The sequence below is a fragment of the Mobula birostris genome, chromosome 31 (assembly GCF_030028105.1).
Source record: "Mobula birostris isolate sMobBir1 chromosome 31, sMobBir1.hap1, whole genome shotgun sequence".
In the NCBI taxonomy this organism is placed as follows: Eukaryota; Metazoa; Chordata; class Chondrichthyes; order Myliobatiformes; family Myliobatidae; genus Mobula; species Mobula birostris.
In genome coordinates this window covers 37,229,081-37,247,294 of record NC_092400.1, presented here as the reverse complement: position 1 = coordinate 37,247,294, position 18,214 = coordinate 37,229,081, and the positions used below count along the sequence as shown (strand labels likewise).

General features: G+C 44.3%; 1 protein-coding gene across 3 annotated transcripts in view; it reads right to left on the bottom strand.

Moving 5' to 3' along the window:
* Positions 1-18,214, bottom strand: part of LOC140190674 (unconventional myosin-XVIIIb-like) — a 462,061-nt gene that overhangs the window by 97,256 nt on the left and 346,591 nt on the right. For all 3 annotated transcript variants that reach the window (XM_072247443.1, XM_072247444.1, XM_072247445.1), the window contains 3 exons: positions 15,374-15,484; positions 12,076-12,180; positions 4,662-4,814 (listed from right to left, as the gene is read on the bottom strand). In XM_072247443.1, the coding sequence (XP_072103544.1) occupies positions 4,662-4,814; positions 12,076-12,180; positions 15,374-15,484 (369 nt within the window). The remainder of the gene's footprint in view (positions 1-4,661; positions 4,815-12,075; positions 12,181-15,373; positions 15,485-18,214) is intronic.

Sequence of the window (18,214 nt, the reverse complement as noted above, 5' to 3'; positions counted from 1 at the left end):
AAAAAGGTAGTCGGGATAGTCCGGGTAATAATAGACCAGTGAGCCTTACGTCTGTGGTGGGAAAGCTGTTGGAAAAGATTCTTAGAGATAGGATCTATAGGCATTTAGAGAATCATGGTCTGATCAGGGACAGACAGCATGGCTTTGTGAAGGGCAGATCGTGTCTAACAAGCCTGATAGAGTTCTTTGAGGAGGTGACCAGGCATATAGATGAGGGTAGTGCAGTGGATGTGATCTATATGGATTTTAGTAAGGCATTTGACAAGGTTCCACACGGAAGAAGGCATGGGATCCAGGGAAGTTTGGCCAGGTGGATTCAGAATTGGCTTGCCTGTAGAAAGCAGAGGGTGGTGGTGGAGGGAGTACATTCAGATTGGAGGATTATGACTAGTAGTGTCCCACAAGGATCTGTTCTGGGACCTCTACTTTTCATGATTTTTATTAACGACCTGGATGTGGAGGTAAAAGGGTGGGTTGGCAAGTTTGTAGACGACACAAAGGTTGGTGGTGTTGTAGATAGTGTAGAGGATTGTCAAAGATTGCAGAGAGACATTGATAGGATGCAAGAGTGGGCTGAGAAGTGGCAGATGGAGTTCAGCCCGGAGAAGTGTGAGGTGGTACACTTTGGAAGGACAAACTCCAAGGCAGAGTACAAAGTAAATGGCAGGATGCTTGGTAGTGTGGAGGAGCAGAGGGATCTTGGGGTACATGTCCACAGATCCCTGAAAGTTGCCTCACAGGTGGATAGGGTAATTAAGAAAGCTTATGGGGTGTTAGCTTTCGTAAGCCGAGGGATAGAGTTTTAGAGTCGCGATGTAATGATGCAGCTCTATAAAACTCTGGTTAGGCCACACTTGGAGTATTGTGTCCAGTTCTGGTCACAATAGGAAGGATGTGGAAGCATTGGAAAGGGTACAGAGGAGATTTATCAGGATGCTGCCTGGTTTAGGGAGTATGCATTATGATCAGAGATTAAGGGAGCTAGGGCTTTACTCTTTGGAGAGAAGGAGGATGAGAGGAGACATGATAGAGGTGTACAAGATAATAAGAGGAATAGATAGAATGGATAGCCAGCGCCTCTTCCCCAGGGCACCACTGCTCAATACAAGAGGACATGGCTTTAAGGTAAGGGGTGGGAAGTTCAAGGGGGATATCAGAGGAAGGTTTTTTACTCAGAGAGTTGTTGGTGCGTGGAATGCACTGCCTGAGTCAGTGGTGGAGGCAGATACACTAGTGAAGTTTAAGAGACTACTAGACAGGTATATGGAGGAATCTAAGGTGGGGGCTTATATGGGAGGCAGGGTTTGAGGGTCGGCACAACATTGTGGGCCAAAGGGCCTGTACTGTGCTGTACTATTCTATGTTCTATGTTCTAAAATCAAATTTATTATCACTGACATATACGACATGAAATCTGTTGTTTTGTGGCAGCAGTACATTGCAAAGACACAAAAATACTATAAATTACAAATAGTTAAGTAGCTCATAGATAAATAATAAAGACAGAGTGTTCATAGACCATTCAGAAATTTGATGGTAGAGCGGAAGAAACTGTTCCTGAATTATTAAGTGTGGGTCTTCAAGCTTCTGTACCTCCTCCTCACTGGTACCAATGGGAAGGGGGCAAATTCCGGATGGTGAGGGATGTAAATCTGGAGTTATTTATTTGTTTATCTATTTATTGGAATCTAGGATGGAATCAGCCTCTCAGGCCCTTCGAGCCACGCCACCCTGCAATCCCCTGATTGAATCCTAACAATTACAGGATAATTCACGATGACCAACCAGTAGGACTTTGGACCATGGGATGAAACCGGAGCACCCAGAGGAATCCCATGTGGTCATGGGAAGAGCACACAAACTCCTTACAGGCAGCGTGGGGAATTGAATCTGGTCACCAGTACTGTAAAGCACTGTGCTAACCACTAGCCACTGTGCTGCCCCCTGCATTAACATGTTAAAGACATGCATTTTCAAGACAGCAGTAGTGGTTTAGGAACGATGGGTGTGGTCACAAATTAGGAAGGATTTAAGTTTTTTTCACACAGATTAGAAAGTTATCAGTAATTAACTCACTGATTTTTAATCACTACCAGACATTGACATATAACCTGCCTGAGCTCCCTGGCCCCTAACAAACTGCTGCCTTACATGAACACAACTCATACCTTGTCATTTTCAGCCCCTTCAGATATTGTACCCCACCTCATGTGGATAACTTCAACTGCTTGCTGGTTGTCATGGTTACAAGAGGCAGAGGATAGATAGTGTGTGTCTTCTCAGCATTTTCTATACTGTTATGAAGTCATTATTCCTGATTAATTGGAAAATACACTGTGCTTAATGAAATTGAATGCATGAAAGGGCGTGAATCAGAATCAGATTTATTATCACCGGCATGTGTCCTGAAATTTGTTAACTTAGCAGCAGCAGTTCAATGCAAAATATGATAATATATGAAAAAATAAGTAAATCAGTAACAGTCAGTATGTATATGTACTTTGTACATTAAAAAATTAAATTACATTTAGTGCAAAATAGAAATAACTTAAAGAAGTGAGGTAGTGTTCACGGGTTCAAAGCCCATTTAGGAAATGGATGGCAGAGGGAAGAAGCTGTTCCTGAATTGCTGAGTGTGTGCCTTTAGGCTTCTGTATCTCCTGCCTGATGGTAACAATGAGGAGAGGGCATGTCCCGGGTGATGAGGTCCTTAATAATGAACGCCGCCTTTCTGAGGCACCACTCCTTGAAGATGTCTTGGATACTATGGAGGCCAGTATCCGTGATGGAGCTGACTAATTTTACAACTTCCTGTGGCTTTCAGTCCTGCGCAGTAGCCCCCCCCCACCCCCCCATACCAGACAGTGATGCAGCCTGTCAGAATATTCTCCACGGTACAACTATAGAAGTTTGAGTGCTTTGTTGAGTGCCAGGTTGTTGCTGCAACACCACTCAACTAGCATATCTTGCTCCTGTGTCCCTCTCATTTCCATCTGAGATTCTACCAACAACGGTTGTATCATCAGCAAATTTATAGATGGTGGTTGAGCAATGCCTAGCTACACCTGAAGCTAGAGAACCATCAAATCTGAAGGGCTGAGCTCAGTTAGATCAGTAGCTCCTTGAAAATAAGATTGCATAGAGTTTTAGCATCAGAGTGATCTAAGGAGAGGTTAGTAAGAGATTGAAGAGGGTGGGGACACTGGGAGATCCCAGCTCACAGAGGGCATCATATCCTCTCAGACTTTAGGGAAACAAAATTACCTGGAAGTTTAAGCCAGAGGGTTGTGGCTTGTGCAGTGGAACAGGAAAAATAACAGCAGCCCAGTCTGTGCAGCAGTACTGCCTCCAACTTACCCTATCTCTCCACAAAGAGCAGGTCAGTCACGCTGGTGTGCAGAAATGGTGACAAATTGCCCAATTATAACAGTAAATGTACCAGGGAGATACATTTCAAACGGTTCCATTAGCCTCGGGTTTTGCAAGCAGAAAATCCGACAGCACAACTAAATGGGCCACAAATATCCCTTAAACACGCTTGCAGAAAGAAGGGAAAAAAATGCAGATAGTTCCAACCTGTCCTTCAGATGCACTGTAAATGAACACAAGTTAAATGGTAGAGAATAGAAGGTCTGGTTTCAAATGTTTATATCATCACCTCGAAACCTGCTGTTTTACTGCCTCCCATGTTTTATCCTCTACATTATTTATGTGTAATGTATATTAAATAGATTCTGGATAAGACAGCATTTCATTATCTGTAACCTGAACTTCCCTGATGTTTCTGTGCATCACACAGATCCGATCGATAGTCAGCAACAGCTCCGTTCCTGATCTGGCTGATGGATTGATGGATAGAGGAGAGAGCTAGCCAGCAAAGCAATCACATCTGGGCCTCAAAGTGACAGGGCTGACCACAATTACACTGCCAGCTCAGATACTCGTGTCAACTCACACCACAGACGGAAATGCTAGTGTGAGGTAAGGACTGAAAGCAGTGTCACAGGTAGACAAGGGGGCAAAGAAGGTGTTTGCCTACTTCAGAATCAGAATCAGGTCACAAAATTTGTTGTTTTGCAGCAACAGAACACTGTAATATTTAATAAACACTGTAAGTTACAATAAGAATTATGCAAAATAAATTAGAGCAAATAGAGAGTAAAAAGTGAGCTTGTGTTCATGGTCTATTCAGGAATCTGATGGTGGATGGGAAGAAGCTGTTCTTAAAATACTGAGTGTGTATCTTCAGCCTCTTGTACCTCCTCTTGATGGTAGCAATGAGAAGAGGGCATGTCCTGAATGGTACTCGGTGCATTGAGCATACTGCAGTATTACACAAGGTATTGGTAAGGCTATACTTACAGTTTTGGTTTCCCTGTTATAGAAATGATGTTAAGAAGTAATTCAGGGGAACCTGAATCTGAGAGGGAGCTCTTTCACTCAGGTGGTGGTGTGGGTGTGAAACACTGGAAGTGGTAGATGTGAGTTCAATTGTAACACTTAAGATAGGATAGGTACATAGATGGGAGGGGTTTGGTGGGATATGGTCTGGATGAATGTAGATAGGACCAGGCAGGAGATCAGGTCGGCATGGACTAGATGGGTCAAAGGGCCTATTTCTTTGCTGTCGTGCTCTGTGATAGGCTGTGGCTGTGACTGACCTGCCGTTGCAGCTTCTGCACCTCCAGCTTACTGGAAGTTTGATCAGGGTCTTGCATGGTTCCCAGCAGTAGCTGTGCATCTACCAGGAGTGCATGCTTGCGTCGCAGATCCCTTCGTAGGCGCTTCTCCACGTCAAAGTCCCGATGGCCGATCTGCATTGGATGAGATCTACTTTTAGCAACAATTCATTTTACTTTGCAAGCAGTTTGGATGCCTTTGTCTGCCATCAAGGCCATAAAAAAAATTGGCAGCAAAAGCAGACATTCTCAGTCTATCTGCTCTGATGAGACAGAATTTCAAGATTGCTACATTGTTATGCAAAGTCATCCTATTTAATTTGTTCCCTAATTCTGTGTTGCTTCTTAATAGAGCTTGTTTTCAGTCACATGACTGAAACAGAATAGAATTTAACCAGACAGTCGCACTGCACTAACTCAGGACCCACTTAGGTGGTCACGAACTGCCAGATGTTAATGAGTGATCCACGAGGACAGCCCACAGCGTAATCTTCATATATAAAATTAATTACTACAAATATCTAATGCTTCTTTGCTGATTTGAATATCTTTGATTAAACAGGGTGGTCTGTTTAATAATAATATAATGAACTGAAAATCACTTATTTTCATCCTTACTCAGCTTCATTGTTGACCACTGATAGAAAAGCGACTTCAGATTTCCCTGTCATATACTCTTGGTTTGCATTTGGAGATGTTTGAATCTTTTCTGCTTGGAAGTCAAAGATCAGATTGTGTAGGAATCCAAGAGAATGCACAGAAATGTAAGAAGCTGCAGAGGGTGATGGACTCAGCTCACAGACCATCCTACCACCAAAAGGCAGCATCTATCACTAAAGTCCCAACATCTGGGCTATCCTGTCATTTGAATCAGAATCAGATTTATTATCACTGGCATCTGTCGTGAAATTTGTTAACTTAGCAGCAGCAGTTCAATGCAATACATGACATAGAAGACAAATAAATCAATCAATCAATTACAGTATATGTATATTGAATAGATTAAGAATCATGCAAAAATAGAAATAGTGTCCAAGGATTCAATGTCCATTTAGGAATCAGATGGCAGAGGGGAAGAAACTGTTCCTGTATCGCTGAGTGTGTCTCTTCAGGCTTTTATACCTCCTACCTGATGGTAACAATGAGAAAAGGGCATGCTCTGGGTGCTGGAAGTCCTTAATAATGGGCGCTGCCTTTCTGAGACATCGCTCCTTGAAGATTTTCTGGGTACTTTGTAGGCTAGTACCCAAGATGGAGCCAACTAAATTTATGAGCCTCTGCAGCTTCTTTCAGTCCTGTTCAGTAGCCTCTCCATACCAAACAGTGATACAGCCTGTAAGAATGCTCTCCACGGTACATCTATATAAATTTTAAAGTGTCTTTGTTGTCATACCAAATCTCTTCAAACTCCAAATGAAGTATAGTCACTGTCTTGCCTTCTTTATAACTACATCGATATGTTGGGACCAGGTTAGGTCCTCAGAGATCTTGACACCCAGGAACTTGAAACTACTCACTCTCTCAACTTCTGATCCCTCTGAGGATTGGTTTGTGTTCCTTCGTCTTACCCTTCTTGAAATCCACAATCAGCTCTTTCATCTTACTGACGTTGAGTGCCATGTTGTTACTGCGACACCACTCCACTTGTTGGCATATCTCGCTCTGTATGTCCTCTCATCAACATCTGAAATTCTACCAACAATGGTTGTATCATCAGCAAGTTAATAGATGGTATTTGAGCTATGCCTAGCCACATTGTCATCGGTATAGAGAGAGTAGAGCAGTGGGCTAAGCACACACTCCTGAGCACTAGTGTTGATTGTCAGTGAGGAGGAGATATTGTCACCATTCTGCACGGATTGTGGTCTTCTGGTTAGGAAGTCAAGGATCCAATTGCAGAGGGAGGTACAGAGGACCAGGTTCTGTAACTTCTCCATCAGGACTGTGGGAACGATGGTGTTAAATGCTGAGCTATATTTGATGAACAGCATCCTGATGTCGGTGTTTGTGTTGTCCAGGTGATCGAAGGCTGTGTGAAGAGCCATTAAGATTGCATCTGCCGTAGACCTATTGTGACGATAGGCAAATTGCAGTGGGTCCAGGTCCTTGCTGAGGCAGGAGCTTATTCTGGCCATGACCAACATCTTAAAGCATTTCATCACCATAGATGTGAGTGCTACTGGGTGATACGTAAGTGTTACCAGGCATTAAGGCAGCTCAAACTGCTCTTCTTGGGTACTGGTATAACTGTTGCCCTTTTGAAGCAGGTGGGAACTTGCGACTGTAGATGGAGAGGTTGAAAATGTTTTTGAATACTCCTGCCTGCTGGTTGGCACAAGTTTTCAGAGCCTTACCAGGTACTCCGTCAGGGCCTTCTGCCTTGCAAGGGTTCACCCTCTTTAAAGAGGGCCTGATATCCGCCTCTGAGACAGAGATCACAGGGTCATCAGGTGCAGCAGGGAACTTCACAGCTGTAGTTGGGTTCTCCCTTTCAAAGCAGGCATAGAACGCGTTGAGTTCATCTGGTAGTGAATCATTGCTGCCATTCATGCTATTGGGTTTCGCATTGTAGGAAGTAATATCTTGCAAACTCTGCCAGAGTTGTCGTACATCTGATGTCGCCTCCAACCTCATTCAAAATTATCTCTACACCCTTGAAATAGCCCTCCATAAGTCATGTCCTGGTTTTCTGGTACAGATCTAACTGCTACCATCAGGCAGAAGATGCAGAACATGAGATCTCACATCACCAGGTTCAAGGACAGCCTTTTCCCTTCAGCCAGTTGGCACAATCTTAATTACCAGCTTAGTCCACGTTTGCACAGATGCAGTGAAGAACTGACTTGATACAGCATCATAGGCATGAAGCATCAGAGACACAAAATTCACAAGGAAGGTATAAATTAAACATAAATTATACACAATTTTTACAAGAAAGAACACAATCAGAACCAAAAAAAAATGTCCATTGTGGTGTTTCGGTCCAAAACGTCAACTGTACTCTTCCATAGATGCTGCCTGGCCTGCTGAGTTCCTCCAGCATTTTGTGTGTGCTGCTCAGATTTCCAGCATCCGCAGATTTTCTCTTGTTTGCCATTTTAGTGGAAGATGGTCATGGTGTTGCTATACTGAGGTTGTGATTAGGGTTGTGCAGATTGTGCACAAACCAAATGGTTGAAGGGAAGTAGCTGTTCTTGAACTTTGTGGTGTGGGACGTCAGGAATTTGTACTTACTGCCTGGTGGTAGCTGTGAGAATATGACAAGACCCAGATGGTGATGACCTTTAAGGAATGATGCTGCCTTCTTAAGGCAGTGCCTCAAGTAGGTACTTCCAATGGTGTGGGCTTTGCATTGGGCTTAGTCTACTGTTTCTACAGCTTCTTACGTTCCAGCACTTTCAAATTGCTATACCAGACCAAGATCCGACCAGCCAATTTCAATTTGGATCTTCGATTATCATCTGAAGGGTTTGGGTTTAGGTCGCACTCAGAATTCTTAATCTACAGTCTGAGCACAGGTCAGCGAGCTATTTCAACCGTTAGAATATACTGATAGAGGTGTACAAAATGATAAGAGGCATAGTTCAATGGGACAGCAGGAGACATCTTCCCAGGACAGAAAAGGTGATTAGAAGGGGGATGTCAGAGGAACAGTCACAGAAGTAGAGGTACTCTCAGAGGTATGTCAGAGGTAGATTTTTTTAAAACACAGAGCGTGGAGGGTGCATGGAATGCACTGTCAGGGGTGTGGTAAAGGCAGATATATTAAGGGAACTCATGGATGAAAGGAAAATAGAGGGCTATGTGTGAGGAAAGGGTTAGATTGGAATTAAAGTAGGTTAGAAGGTCGGCATGGGCTCAAGGGCCTATACTGAGCTGTAGTGTTCTACATTCTACACTTCGCATTCGCCTAACGTCTACGTGCACTTTAACTCTCCCCCTCCCACCAACCGGTCCAAGCAGGTCAAGACTGATGGCTGCTATTTCACACATTAAAAGTGGAGAAGCAAGCTCATTGCATGTGGACAAAATCAAATGCTTTCCCCTTTAACTTGTGAATGGACAACACCTTTCAACTTGTTCAAGAGATATATTGATATAGAAGTCAATATATCTTCAACTGGTCATATTCTACCAAATGAAATTAATAGGGTTGCAAATGCATCTTGAGTATTGGAGTAAGATGAACACATAGTTCCAGATCGACTAAGTGTTTGATATTTAATTCAATTCCTATCAATCGAATTCACCATCACTTTCTGTGTAGACCGGACAGACAGTCCGATATTGGCCGTTTTGCACAGCCCACTGGGTGAATTTCAAGCCCAAAATTTCAGTTCAAGAATAAAATGATTCTCCCAATGTGACCCTGAGTTTAATCCAGCTCAGTATTTTGCTTTTGAATAAAATGCAGTTGACGTGCCTCTCTACTGTAGTGAGTTGAAGGAGACTGATGCAACTCGTGTAGGTAAAGGCTCTGGACTGCCTGTACTGCCTGTATGGTTCCATCTGCTTTGCATGGAAGGTAGGGCTGCCTGTACTACTTGAATGAGGTATATCAGCTAGTTGAGTGACGTTGCGGTAATAACCTTGCACTCAATGTCAGAACCAATCAGGTTTAATATCACCGGTATACGTCATGAATTTGTTAACTTTGTGGCAGCGGTACAATGCAACACATGATAATATGGAAAAAACTGAATTACAGTAAGTGTGTATAGATATACAAGTAGGGGAAAAACAGAAATAAAAAAATAGTGACACACACAAAATGCCGGAAGAACTCAGCAGGTCAGGCAGCATCTATGGAAAAGAGTAAACAGTCATCATTTCGGGCCGAGACCCTTTATCAGGACTTGAAAGGACGGTGAGAAGTCAGAGCAATAAGGTGGGGGAGGGGAGGAAGAAGTACAAGGTGGTAGGTGATGGGTGATAGGTGAAACCGGGAGGGGTAGGAATGAAGTAAAGAGCTGGGAAGTTGATTGGTGAACGAGATAAAGGGCTGGAGAAGGGGGAGTCTAATAGGAGAAAGCAGAAGACCATGGAAGAAAGGGCTAGGGGAGGAGCACCAGAGGGAGGCGATGGGCAGGCAAGGAGATAAGGTGAGAGAGGGAAATGGGAATGGGGAATGGAGAAGTGGGGTGGGGAATGGAGAAGTGGGGTGGGGCATTACAGGAAGTTTGAGAGATCGATGTTCATGCCATCAGGTTGGAGGCTACTCAGACAGAATACAAGGTGTTGCTCCTCCAACCTGAGTGTGTCCTCATCGCAGCAGTAAAGGAGGCCATGGACTGACATGTTGAAATGGGAATTGGAAGTAGAATTGTAATGGTGGCCACTGGGAGATCCCACTTTTTCTAGCAGATGGAGCACAGGTGCTTGGTGAAATGGTCTCCCAACCTACAACGGGTCTCACCGATATACAGGAGGCCACACCGGGAGCACTGTATATAGTACGTATATGACCCAACAGACTCACAGATGAAGTGCCGCCTAACCTGTAAGGACAGTTTGAGGCCCTGAATGATAGTGAGGGAGGAAGCGTAGGGGCAGGTCTGGCACTTGTTCCTCTTGCAAGAATAAGTGGCAAGAGTGAGATCAGGATGGAGGGATGAATGGAGAAGGAGTCACGTGGGGAGCGATCTCTGTGGAAAGCAGGAAGTGTGGGGGTGGGGCAAAGATGTGCTGGGTGATGGGATCCTATTGGAAATGATGGAAGTTAAGGAGAATTATGTGCTGGATGTGGAGGCTGGAGGGGTGATAGATGAGGACAAGAGGAACGTTATCACTGGTGGTGTGGTGGGAGGATGGGTTAAGGGTAGCTCTGCGCAAAATGGAAGAGATGCAGGTGAGGGCAGCGTTGATGGTGGAGGAAGGAAAGCCCCTTTCTTTGAAGAAGGAGGACATCTCATTCATTCAGGAATGAAAAGCCTCATCCTGAAAACAAAATACGCAAAATATTGAGAGCCAAGTAACATGTCGAGAAGTCATGGGAGCAGAATTAGGCCATTCGGCCCATCGGGTCTGCTCCTCCATTTGATCATGGCTGATTTTACTTTTCCTCTTTCGCCCTGTAACTTTTCATACGCTTTCTAATCAACAACCTACCAATGTCAAGATTCAAGTTTATTTATCACATGCTTATTGAAACATACAGTGGGATGTGCCATTTGTGTGAACAGCTTCCACAGCTGAGGATGTGCTGGGGCAGCGTGCAAGTGTCACCACATATTCTGATGCAAACATAGCAGACTCATTTTAAACATTAGAAAATATGTAAAAAAATCCCTCTGCTTTAAATACACCCGATGACTCTGCCTCCACAGATATCTGTGGTAATGAATTCCATATATTTACCATCCTCTGGCTAAAGAAATTCCACCTCAGCTCTGTTCTAAAGGGAGGTCCTTATATTTTGAGGCTGTCCTAATATTGGAAACATCCTCTCTACATCCAATCTGTCTAGGCCTTTCAGTATTTGGCAGCTTTCAATTAGATTCTTCTGAATCACACACAAAGAAGGGTTGCTTGGTGTCTGAGTGTGTCTTGATACCAAAGAGTTTAAATACAAATTGAAAATCTGGACCTGAATCCTCAGAGTCACAAAGGGATGCAGCCTTGTAGCATGCTCTGTGACCTTATGTTCCGATGTCTTATGGTCGTATGGTGCACTGTGTCTGTACCCCCCACTTATCCTTGTGCACAACTCTGACTAGTGATCAGACACACACTGACTATTGACCCAATAGACATTCCGTTACACTCTTTAAACTTTACACTCGATTTGATTCTGGAAAGCTTCATGCAGGCTTGAACGTTTATTACTGCATCCAGCTAAATGCCTAATCAATACTCTATTTAGCTTTGAGAGTGTTCCTGGTGTTGCTGAAACCAGCAGTCTGCTGTTGCAGTAGGCCTCTGCAGTACCCACACTGCCTCCGTCAGTGAGGTGAAAGCAACTTCATTCACATACTCTATATATTTACATGTATCAGGAATTTGCTATGGTGTGTTGGCACGACACGCAACAATAAATGACAATTGGAAAGAATAAGGAATTATACAAAAATAAAGTTAGAGGTTAAAGTAGCAATGTGTAATAAAATGTGCATAAATACATAAGTACCAGCAAGAATTCACAATGTAAACAGCATTATGAAAAGAATCACACACACACACAATGTTGGAGCAGTATCTATGAAGGGGAACAAATAGTCATCATTTCGGTCCAGGAGTTTGAGTCCTGATGAAGGGTCTCAGTCCCAAAAGTCCACTGTTTGTTCCTGTCCATAGATGCTGCCTGATCTGCAGCATTTTGTGTTCCTCTGGATTTTCAGCATCTCGTGTTTATAAAATGTATCCAGCTCACCCATTAAATAATTTCACAAACACTGACCTGTTCACAAAGTGTTCCGACCAGACACTCCAGGTCCTGCTTCTCATGAAGGACCAGCTGACGTTCCTCAAATTCTTGTTCCAGTTGCATCTCCAGCTGACGGAGCTGTGACAGAGGAAAAGATTCCCCAAAATCAGGCAGCGTATAGTGCTGGCAACATCAGGCTTCCCCAGGGGTTCTGCAAATACCCACAAATCAGCCCAAAGGGACCCCTCAGGTATTTCGTCATCTGCCTGAGCATTCACTTACGTTACCTTTAACGTCCCTCTCCCTCTGCTCAGACTTAGATTCATGTACATCGAATCATACAACCAACACAACAACCTTTGGTCACCTACCTACAGGAAAGACGTAGATAAGGTTGAAAGAGTATAGAGAAAATAAACAAGAATGTTGCCGGGTCTGGAGGTCCTGAGTCATAAGGAAAGATTGAATAGGTCAGGACTTTATTCTCCAGAACATAGAAGACTGAGGGGAGATTTGATAGAGGTATACAAAATTATGCGGGGTATAGATAAGATAAATGTAAGGAGGTTTTTTCCACTGAGGTTGGATAGGACTACAACCAGAGGACAAGGGTTAAGGGTGGAAAGTGAAAAGTTTAAGGGGAACATGAGGGGAAATGTCTTCACTCAGAGAGCTGTGACAGTGTGAAACAAGCTGCCAGCACAAGTGGTGATTGCAATTCCTACTGTATTTCAACAATAAGAGGTTTGGGTAGGTACCCGGATGGGAGGCGGCTATGGTCCAGGTACAGGTCGATGGGACTCGGCAGTTTGAATGGTTTGACACAGACTAGATGGGCCCAAGAGCCTGTTTCTGTGCTGTAGTTTTCCATGACTCCAATCCAAACGCGCTAGGGGTTGTCCCCAACTGTCGCCAACATAGCGTGCCCACAATGGACACGTGGTATGACGTACAATACCATTCTCCTACAAGAAACCAAAGACAAGTTACTCCTGTGCCCTCCCTACCCCTGCCCCTACATGATATTTGTATGAGAGTTGAGCATCTGAGTAATGGTTCCTCCTGACCACATGAGCTAGTCCTAACGAACGGTCTCGACCTGAAAAGCTGACAATTCCTTTTGCCCACCACCCCCACACTGCCGGGGCTGGTGGTAGAGGCAGAGACATTAGGGAATTTAAGAGACTCTGAGATAGGCACACGGATGGTAGAAAAAAATGCAGGGCTGTTTGGGAAGGAAGGGTTAGATTGACCTTGGAGTAGATTAAAGATCCAGCACAACATCATGGGCTGAATGGCCTGTACTGTTCTATGCAGCTCAACCCACCGAGTTCCTTCAGTAGATTGTTTGTTGTTCCTGATTTGACTATCGGCACATTTTGCTCAGCCACACTAAAGGGACCCAGAGGCATATCCAGACAATGTTATGTCTCAGCAAAGGGTCAAGCTTAAATCCAAGCCATCACAACCAAAGTGAATGACTGATCTGGACATGTGTTGCATCATTTTTGTCAGCTGGAGTGTGGCTGCCAGAATACAGGCTGACATCCTGACATTGGTGACGAGCAACTCACAACATTTCAGTGTTCACAGATCAATTCTAACACCACTCTGTAGGGAGTTTCTGTACATATTCCCTCTGGGATGAGTGAGTTTCTGTACATATTCCCCCTGGGATGAGTAAGTTTTCTGTACATATTCCCCCTGGAATGAGTGAGATTTTGTACATATTTCCTCTGGGATGAGTGAGTTTTCTGTACAAATTCTGCATGGGATGAGTGAGTTTCTGTACATGCTCCCCATGGGATGAGTGAGTTTCTGTACATATTCCCCCTGGGATGAGTGAGTTTTCTGTACATATTCCCCCTAGGATGAGTGAGTTTCTGTACATATTCTGCATGGAATGAGTGAGTTTCTGTACATATTCCCCCTAGGATGAGTGAGTTTCTGTACATATTCCCCCTGGGATGAGTGAGTTTTCTGTACATATTCCCCCTAGGATGAGTGAGTTTTCTCCAGGTGATCTGGCTTCCTCCCACAATCCAAAGATGTATCGAGTAGGTTAATTGGCTATTAATTAGATTGGGGTTATTTGGAGTTGTGAGGTCGCTGGAGTGGCTTAGCTTGAAGGGCTGACTCCACACTGTATCTCTAAATGAAAGAAAATAAATCCCAGAGCAGTAACAAGAGAGTGTTGCCTGTCTCTGGTGACATAATCAGACATGAAATGAAATGAGGTCAGATGGGAATCTGAGATCCATGATATACCTAGGTACAATTGCCACCATTGTCTGTAAGGAGTTTGTACACTCTCCTTGTGGGTTTCCACCAGGTGCTCCTGTTTCCTCCCACAGTCCAAAGGCATAAAGATTAGTAGGTTAATTGGTCATATGGGAGTAACTGGGCCGTGTGGGTTCATTGGGCCGGAAGAGCCAGCTACTGTGCTGTATCTCTAAATAAGTATTGGCTATAGGAGCCTATTGATCTCCTGGGAGTGGGGAGAAGATGGCGGCGCGACGGCAGTGTGCGCGGCCACTTCAGTGGTGATGTCTGTTATCTGTCAAGTAGGGGACCGTGCACAATTCTGATTTGATGGAGACAGACGTGAGAGCACAGGGGAACATCTGGAAAACTTCTGAAATGCCCACTTCGCTGCCGCTGCTACTGTGTGGTAACCGGAATCTCCGGAGCTGAAGACCCCGAAATCCTCAGCATTGCGTGTTTCAGCGGCCGGGGCGAGGTCGAAGGCACTCAGCAGAGGATGGCGCTCGGGAAGCTGTATCGGAGAGGCTGGTCGGAAGCTCGGAGTTTTCAGACGGCTGGACTCAGTGTCGGCTGTGGTCGGCTGCTTCCAAGGTATCGGCAAGTTGACGGTGCCTGGAGGTTTATGGCAGGGAGTTTCTCCCTTTTGCCGCCTGCTATCGGGGACTTAGGAGTCGATCGACTCGGGGACCTTGAGACTTTTTTTTACCGTGCCCATGGTCTGTTCTTCATCAAATTATGGTATTGCTTTGCACTGCTGTAACTATATGTTATAATTATGAGGTTCTGTCTGTGTTAGTCTTTGGTCTGTCCTGTTTTCTGTGATATCACTCTGGAGAAACATTGTATCATTTCTTATTGCATGTCTGCATTTCTAAATGACAATAAAAGAGGACTGAGTGTTCTCATAATCTAATTGAACAAAGTCTACCATGGTTGCAATAGTGATTACATGTCGAAAGGCATTCACTGGCAGTGAAGCACTTTGGGACTTCCTGGGAGGGATGAAAAAAGGCTTTATAGAACTGCAAATCATTTTGTCTTACTTTCTCAAACACAAAGAACATACCCTTCGCTGGCAGGATTTACGGACATCTTCCAGCTCTTCCTCCTTGTCTTCTAGTTCCTTTATGTGAATCTGCTTCATCCGCTCCAGCTCCACTTCCAGACGGAGGAGGGTCTGAATGCACGGGGAGGAAGAAGAGGAGAGAGTGAGGTGGGGGCGCATAGGTCAGATGGCAGAAAAAGGCTGATAAATGGGGTCACAAATAGGGTAGATGAGAAAAAGCTGCAGAGGGTTGTAGACTCAGCACAGGCACAGGCTTCCCAAGCATCAAGCACATCCTCACAAAGCAGTGGCTGAAGGTTGCCTCCAGCATGAAAGACTGCCTCTACACCGGACATGCCCTCTTCTCATTGCAACTATCAGGGAGGAGGAACAGACACCTAAAGACACACAGTCAATGTTTCAGGAACACCTTCTTCCCCAATGCCATCTGATTTCTGAATAGCCCACAAATCCATTAACACAACCAGCTGTCTTTTTGCGTAATTTTTAATAATCTTATTGTATTTTATAGTAATTTTTATGTCTTGCACTTTACTGCTTCTGCAAAATAACAAATTTCACAGCCTATGTCAGTGAAAATAAACCTGATTCAGATTGGGACAACAGTTAGAGGGGACAATACAGGAAAAGGAGACAGACTGAGAAATAGAGGCAGAGTGTAGCAACGAACAGGTACTGAGAAGGAAAAATCAATGTCAACAAAGAAAGAGAGTAACAGTCGGAGAATTAATCTAACTAGGTAAGAAGGTATCAAATGTTCAAGAGGAGGAAAATGTCACGTCAAAAATAGAAACCACCAGCAAGTCCCGTTTAACAACTTTTACTTCTTAATGTTGCATCATGGCCTGTTTTGGAAATGTCAATGCCCAAGAACCAGAAAGCCAACAAAAAGTGACGGATAGGGCCCAGTCCACCGCAGGTAAAGCCCTCTCAGCACTGAGTACATCTACACAGAGCGCTGCCACAGGAAAGCAGCATCCATCATCGAGGACCTCCAGCACCCAGGCCTTGCTTTCTTCTCACTGCTGTCATCAGAAAAAGGACGCAGGGGCCTTAGGTCCCACACCATCAGGTTCAGGAGGAGTTATTACCCTTCAGCCATCTGGTTCCTGAGCAAGTATGAGTAACTTCACCAAACTGATTCCACAACCTTTGGACTCACTTTCAAGGACTCTAACTCATGTTGTCAGTATTATTTATTTATTATTTGCACAGTGGTTGTTTGACCGTCTTTGTGTGTAGTTTTTCATTGATTCTACTGCATTACTTCCCTCTACTGTGAATGTCTGCAAGAAAATGAATCTCAGGGTAATACATAGTGACAATTACATATATAGATAATTAATTTTACTTTGAACTCTAAACTTTGTTTTATTGTGGAAGATGCTTTAAAAAGTCTGTAGAAGCTGACAATCAGCTTCTTTCCTGTCAGTGTTGCCTCTGTGCTGAGTAAGCCTTCAATATCACTCTAAATGGCCCGGTTCTCAGATGTATGCTGCAACAAACTGCCCACATTGACCACAAGCCCACTGTGGCAGCTCCAGTGATCACTGATTGAGGTTCAGATCCTTCTGCAGTCTGTACGGAGTTTGAACACTCTCCTCAGGACAGTGTGGGTTTCCTCTGGCTTGCTCCACATCCCAAAGACGTACGGTTAGGGTTAGCGGGTTATGGGCTTGTTATGATGGCACCAGAAGTATGGCGACACTTGCAGGCTGCTCAGAAAGTTCCTCATTGATCTGATTTGATGCAGGATGATATATTTCATTGCTTGTTTCAATGTACATGTGACAAATAAAGCTAATTTCTCTTTAATCTCTTTGGATTAATTCACAGGACGGCGGAGTGGGGTGTTGGTTAAGAAGACTCTCTTTGTAACTTACACCCCCTGACATGGGAAATTTATTTATTGAGATACACCGTGGAATAGGCCCTTCTAGCCGCGCTGACCAGCAACCCACGATATAACCTTAGCTAAACAAGGGACAATTTACAATAACCAATTAACCTACTAAAGCAGTATGTCTTTGGACTGTGGGAGGAAACTAAAGCACCCGAAGAAAAACTCATGCATTCCCCGTGGAGGACGTATAGACTCCTTACAGGTGATATTGGAATTGAACCCGATCTTTCATGCCCCGAGCTGTAATAGTGTCCTTGCCAACCGCTACACCATCATAGCACCCTGCAAAATCCATTCTAATTCTTTGTAGTTTTTCAACACCACCTTCCAAATCCAACCACCAAGATAAGGGTAAGAGGCATATGTGAATGAGACTGACAAAATCTGCAAATCCAACCACCAGGACAGGGGTAACTGGCATACGGCAATAAGACTGGTAGCATCTCCAAATCTAACCACCAGGACAAGAGCAGCAGACGTATGGGAATGACACTGACAACAACTCTCCCACCACTTTATATCCAGATCTTTTAATCACATGGTCTGAATTATAGAAATCTCTCCACTTTGACAATAGAAGTGCCTTCACCGCACGGGTGACATTGCTTCAAACTGGGGGCTTATCACACCTTCCTAAGGGCAATTAAGAATGGGCAAAGAATACAGGCCCCATCTCTACCGCCTGTATCTCTGACAAAATAAAGAGAATGCAGTCATGGTGCATTTACACATGGATCAGCATCTGTGTGATACATCTGAAATTCTCCCATGATGTTCACCTCCCATTCATCCCCTGACATGGGAGCTGATCTCCCATTCATCCCCCGACATGCTGTTCACCTCCCATTCATCCCCTGACATGCTGTTCACCTCCCATTCATCCCCTGACATGCTGCTCACCTCCCATTCATCCCCTGACCTGGCATTAACCTCCCATT